General features: G+C 37.6%; 1 protein-coding gene across 1 annotated transcript in view; it reads right to left on the bottom strand.

Annotated features, from left to right (window-relative positions):
• The window catches only part of LOC110456442 (activating signal cointegrator 1 complex subunit 3-like), a 356,696-nt gene that overhangs the window by 331,712 nt on the left and 18,377 nt on the right, over positions 1–6,607 (bottom strand). The window contains exons 26-29 of the mRNA XM_021507214.1: positions 1,853–2,073; positions 1,096–1,181; positions 504–670; positions 54–199 (exon numbers count right to left, since the gene is read on the bottom strand). Of these exons, the coding sequence (XP_021362889.1) occupies positions 54–199; positions 504–670; positions 1,096–1,181; positions 1,853–2,073 (620 nt within the window). The remainder of the gene's footprint in view (positions 1–53; positions 200–503; positions 671–1,095; positions 1,182–1,852; positions 2,074–6,607) is intronic.

Raw genomic sequence — 6,607 nt, 5'->3', positions numbered from 1 at the left:
CCCCCCCCCCCCCCAGAAGAGGTTTGCTACCTCTTCTGTCCCCTTCAGCTTACCTGTTTGATACCCAGCCAATCGGCCAGGTCCCTGGCGTTGGCCAGTGCTGTTGACAGGCCTACGACTCGTACAGGCTTGGAGGTATGTGATGAGATAAAGTTAGTACGCGAGACTATCACTTCTAGCACCGGCCCTCTCTCATCCCCTGAAAATCATAGCACAACCATCACACTGATAATCAGTTCAAACCCTTCCTTATAATATGAATTTTATTTATGAAAGCAAAAAAAGAAAGAAAACAGTATTACATTTTGTCTCAAATGCTTTGAATCTTATTCCACAGAAATTTAACAGAACATTCCAGGCTGAGCCAGGCAAACTTTTCAAGAAGACTGACGAAAACTTTCAGCAAGCAACAAATACAAAAACACACATCGAAGTATGCAAGAAATATTCTATTGAAACTTGGTTGTAGAATAAATTCACTATAACAATAAGTGAGGACTTACCCAGCAGGTGGATCTCATCAATGATCAGTACAGCGACAGCTTTCACATAGTTTCTGGTCTGCCAGCTCCGACTGACCCCATCCCACTTCTCAGGCGTGGTCACAATAAGGTCAGCATTAGCCACCGCCCTCATATCTGGGGTCACATCACCGGTCAGCTCCACCACCCTGTAGGGGTCCGAGGTGAATCATAAGTAAAATGTATCACCTAACAACTCATGTCTGAAGTCACTTTCACCAACCTTTAGGAGATGGGAATCAGTTACAAAGATACAGTGTAATGCATCACTGAAGAAGTTGAAACAACTCCTGCCTGGAAATAGCAGTCCACTCCATCACCCTTACGGTGATAAAAGTCAGGAGATAGGAGTCAAAATACCTACAAATAACTCATGTCCATCTTTGTGTATCAATGGCAAAGATTCAGAACCGATACAAAGTCCATGACAGAAACCATCAATTAATAGTATGCTAATATGATTCTATTAATGTTCCACATAAATAATCTAACCTACAGCATAGTGTCTATACAGTTTGTTTTTTAAGGAGTTAAGGACTAGCTTGTTTGACATAAGGTGTTGCCCAGTACTTACTTTTTGCCAAGCTTCTGTTGAATGCGGACTTTCCAGTCCTCCATTCTCTCTCGCACCAACGCTTTCAGTGGTGCAATGTACACTGCCTGTCATGATAAATATTCATTATATTATAAATAATCAGTCTTTTCTCTGCAACTATGGTGTCAGGACAACATGAAAGAAGCAAAGAATGGTTCCTTCATGAGAAATCTTGGTCAGAAGTCAAAATCACAAAACATCCCCGACGACTCAAAAAGGTACATCGGTTGGCAACCTGTTCATAATACATTCCAAATCAGGAGTTTCAAAGAGAATATAACATGGTTCTTAGTTCAAACTTGTATTCAGAGAACAAACTCAGGAACTTTACAAAGTAGTACACTATTACAAGTGGTCTCTTACTACAGGTTCTGTAACAATGAAATAATAGCAATTGGGAGTTTTAAAAGTGGTATCTACAAAAATAATATATTAAGACCACTTGTAATAACAAGTGGTCTCTTAAAAGTGGTGATATCTTGAGCACATTGAAATTTTAACACGAAAGAGGTTCATATTGCAATAGCCCTGTAGTTGTACAAACAGGATTATAATATCATATGTTACCCAGCAGTCATCAATACATTACCGTCAACTGGAAATAGCATTCTGACAATGACCAAGACATGATATTTTACACTTTTGAATCTATTATATTTACATAATGAAGTTCATATTACACATTTGGGTTTTCCCAGAAAATTCTCTGAAGATGTCTTTATAAGTTTACATGTACCTTTGCTTTTGGGTATTCCTTGAACACCCTGAATATGGCCATTTCTGCAGCGACTGTTTTACCAGAGCCAGTAGGCGCCCCGAGGAGGACATTACAGTCGGTGTGGTACAGAACATGGAAGATTTGGGTCTGGATTGGGTTGAAGTGTGTGTACTTGTACAGCGCCTCTATTTGGGGGTCGTTGTAGGCTGTGATTGGCAGGGGCTGTAGATCCAGTAACTCTGCATAGGCATACGAATCTATACTAAGTACAAATCAGTTATCAAACTCGTAAAGCCCACCTAGTGAGCTAAAACACGTAAACCTTGGTTTATAGTTGCTGATACACCCTGTTTAACCTTGGTTTATAGTTGCTGTTCCACCCTGTTTAACCTTGGTTTATATTTGCTGATACACCCTGTTTAACCTTGGTTTATAGTTGCCGATACACCCTGTTTAACATTGGTTTATAGTTGCTGATACATACTGTTTAACCTCGGTTTGTAGTTGCTGATACATACTGTTTAATCTTGGGGATATAGTTGCTGATACACCCTGTTTTACCTTGGTTTATAGTTGCTGATACATACTGTTTTACCATGGTTTATAGTTGCTGATACACCCTGTTTAACCTTGGTTTATAGTTGCTGATACACCCTGTTTAACCCTTGGTTTATAGTTGCTGATACACCCTGTTTAACCTTGGTTTATAGTGGCTGATACACCTTGTTTACCTTGGTTTATAGTGGCTGATACACCCTGTTTAACCTTGGTTTATAGTTGCTGATACACCCTGTTTAACCTTGGTTTATAGTGGCTGATACACCTTGTTTACCTTGGTTTATAGTGGCTGATACACCCTGTTTTACCTTGGTTTATAGTTGCTGATACATCCTGTTTAACCTTGGTTTATAGTTGCTGATACACCCTGTTTAACCTTGGTTTATAGTTGCTGATACACCCTGTTTTACCTTGGTTTATAGTTGCTGATACACCCTATTTTCATGGTTATTTCTTCTATTGAATTAATTCTTTTAGCAAACTGAACAATTCTGCATTTTGGATTCATACAAAATGAAGACCGTTGTTAATGTGCTCTTTTTTAGCACTGAGATTGGTTGCTCAAAGCAAGGCAATATGCTTTTTCTAAGCACTGGGTTTGGTTGCTTAAAGCATTGCAAGATGACAATACAGTTATCAACAAGAGGCCCAGTTACATGAAACTGACATATAGGTAACTTCAAACAAAATTTGGTAACTAGAACACAAGACATTTTAACTCTCTTAAACGCTTCTTAAGATATTGTTGTTTGAAATTTGAGTGAGAAATTGTAATTTTAAAGCTTTTAACCCACGTTGACATTTGACCCCTGACTAGCACTTAAAGTTGACCTTTGACCTCATTACTTAAAACAGAAAAATATTTGCACTGCTGGTCTTCATAACATTACTAAGTATCATGACTCTAGTCCAAATGGTTCTTAAGATATTGTTGTTTGATTTTTTGAACATATTTGACCCCTGTGACCTTAAAAGTAGGCCAAGGTCATTTTAATGAGGAAACTTAATAGCACTTCATCCAAGGTACCAACTGGCCAAATATCATGACCCTGGTCCTTATGGAACTTGATAAGAAGATTGTTAAAGCTTTTAACCCATGTTAACGTTTGACCCCCTAATATCACTTAAAGTTGACCTTTGACCTCATTACTGTAATAAAGAAAAATATTTGCACTGCTGGTCTTCATAACATTACTAAGTATCATGACTCTAGTCCAAATGGTTCTTAAGATATTGTTGTTTGATTTTCTGAACATATTTGACCCCTGTGACCTTAAAAGTAGGTCAAGGTCATTTTAATGAGGAAACTTTATAGCACTCCATCTCAGGTACCTACTGGCCAAATATCATGACCCTAGGTCCTCCAGTTCTTCAGAAGAAGTTGTTTAAAAGGAAAAGTTGACGGCCGGACGCCGGACGACAGACGCCGCAGTACGGCATAAGCTCACATGGCTCTTAGGGCCAGGTGTGCTAAAAATTGAGTAGTTTTCAAATCTTAACAACACATCTGTTTTCCTTAAATAAAATATCACTTTTTCTTTCAGTCCCTAAACTGCTTAAGAGTAAGGACACTTAAGAAATCTGAATTGATCTGATCTAGACATAATCTTGATCAATCACCTAGATTTGAGCTTTAAACATTTACAAGACATGATGAAGTCAATAGATGCATCTTCAGACAAACTGTTATTTCCTTTTTAACCTTCACAGCGAGTCAATAAAATGATGACTGCAGTCATTACCTCTCTTATCCCCATCAATCACTAGCACTAGCCCCTGAAAACTGCTGTGGTCTTTGACTTGTAATTTAACGCCATCAGACAGGAGTGTCACATATCAACCACAAGGTGTTAGGTGCGGGAAGCACTTTATCAGACTTTCAATCAATATGATGTAATGTTAAAAAAAATGACAACTAAGCAATCTTAACGACCACATATTTCTAAATATAACATCTTTCATCCCTTTTTAGTATCGAAAGACTGATACATGCATATCTTATCAGACTTATGAGTCATAATGTTCAAATAAATGAGGAAGTATAGTTGTAAGTTTGTTAGGTGTAAGTATACTAGATGTAAGTATGTGTAAGAAAAGGTGCAAATGTATGTGTAAGCATAAGTGTAAATGTAGGTGTTAGTGTAGGTGTGAGTGCTGGTGTAAGTATAGGTATGAGTGTAGGTGTGAGTGTAGGTGTAAATGAAGGTGTGAGAGTAGGTATGAGTGTAGGTGTGAGTGTAGGTGTAAATGTAGGTGTAAATGAAGGTGTGAGCGTAGGTGTAAATGTAAGTGTGAGTGTAGGTGTAAATGTAGGTGTTAGTGTGGGTGTCAGTGTAGGTGTGAGTGCTGGTGGAAGTATAGGTATAAGTGTAAATGTAGGTATGAGTGTAGGTGTGAGTGTAGGTGGAAATGTAGGTATGAGTGTAGGTGGAAATGTAGGTGTGAGTGTATATGTGAGTGTAGGTATGAGTGTAGGTGTGAGTGTATATATGAGTGTAGGTATGAGTGTAGGTGGAAATATAGGTATGAGTGTAGGTGTAAATGTAGGTATGAGTGTAGGTGTGAGTGAATATGTGAGTGTAGGTATGAGTGTAGGTGTGAGTGTATATATGAGTGTAGGTATGAGTGTAGGTGTTAGTGTAGGTGTAAATGCAGGTGTGATTGTAGGTGTAAATGTAGGTGTGAGTGCTGGTGTAAGTATAGGTATGAGTATAGGTGTGAGTGTAGGTGTAAATGTAGGTGTGAGTGCTGGTGTAAGTATAGGTATGAGTGTAGGTGTGAGTGTAGGTGTAAATGAAGGTGTGAATGTAGGTGTAAATGTAGGTGTAAATGTAGGTATGAGTGTAGGTATGAGTGTAGGTGTAAATGTAGGTGTAAATGTAGGTGTGAGTGTAGGTATGAGTGTAGGTATGAGTGTAGGTGTGAGTGTAGATATGAGTGTAGGTATGAGTGTAGGTGTGAGTGTAGGTGTGAGTGTAGATATGAGTGTAGGTGTGAGTGTAGGTGTAAATGTAGGTGTGAATGTAGGTATGAGTGTAGGTGTAAATGTAGGTGTAAATGTAGGTATGAGTGTAGGTGTAAATGTAGGTGTGAGTGTAGGTATGAGTGTAGGTGTAAATGTAGGTGTAAATGAAGGTGTGAGTGTAGGTGTGAGTGTAGGTGTAAATGTAGGTGTTAGTGTGGGTGTCAGTGTAGGTGTAAGTAATGGCATAAGTGTGGGTGTAAGTGTAGGTTGAAGTTAAGGTATAAATATAGTTGTAAGTATAGGTGAAGATATAGGTGTAAGTATATGTGTAAATGTATGTGTAGGTATAGGTGTTCATGTAGATGTAAGTTTAGGTATAAATGTTGGTGTAAGTATAGGTGAGATGTATGTGTAAGTGTAGATATAAATATATGTGTGAGTATAGGTGTTATAGTGGGTAAGTTTAAGTGTAAATGTATCTGTGAGTGTTGGTGTAAATGTATGTGTAAGTATAGGTGTAAATGTGGGAGTAAGTATAGATGTAAATGTATGCTTAAGTATAGTTGAAAATGTATGTGTAAGTGTTGCAGATATAAATGTATGTGTGAGTATAGGTGTTAGTGTGGGTAAGTTTAAGTGTAAATGTATGTGTGAGTGTAGGTGTAAATGCATGTGTAAGTATAGGTGAAAATGTATGTGTAAGTATAGGTGTAAATATGGGTGTTAGTGTGGGTGTGAGTATAGGTGTAAATGTGAGTGTTAGTGTGGGTGTAAGTATAGGTGTAAATGTATGTGCATGTATAAGTGTAAATGTAAGTGTAAATGCTGGTGTAAATGTTGGTGTATTAAGTGTAGGTATGAGGTCTTAATGTATGTTTAAGTTCAAGTGAAAATTTATGTTTAAGTACAGTTGAAAATGTATGTTTAAGTACAGGTGAAAATGTATGTTTAAGTACAGTTGAAAATGTATGTTTATGTACAGGTGAAAATGTATGTTTAAGTACAGGTGAAAATTTATGTTTAAGTACAGGTGAAAATGTATGTTTTAGTACAGTTGAAAATGTATGTTTAAATACAGGTGAAAATGAAGGTGTGAGAGTAGATGTTAGTGTGGGTGTAGGTATAGGTGTAAATGTATGCTTAAGTATTGGTGTATGTGTAAGTGTAAATATAATTGTATGTGTGAGTATAGGTGTTAGTGTGGGTAAGTATTTTATATTTTAGGATTTACCTTTATTTACCCCCCCCCC

This window comes from Mizuhopecten yessoensis, unplaced genomic scaffold, assembly GCF_002113885.1.
Source record: "Mizuhopecten yessoensis strain PY_sf001 unplaced genomic scaffold, ASM211388v2 scaffold8745, whole genome shotgun sequence".
Lineage (NCBI taxonomy): Eukaryota > Metazoa > Mollusca > Bivalvia > Pectinida > Pectinidae > Mizuhopecten > Mizuhopecten yessoensis.
This window is presented reverse-complemented; position numbering and strand designations above follow the sequence as displayed.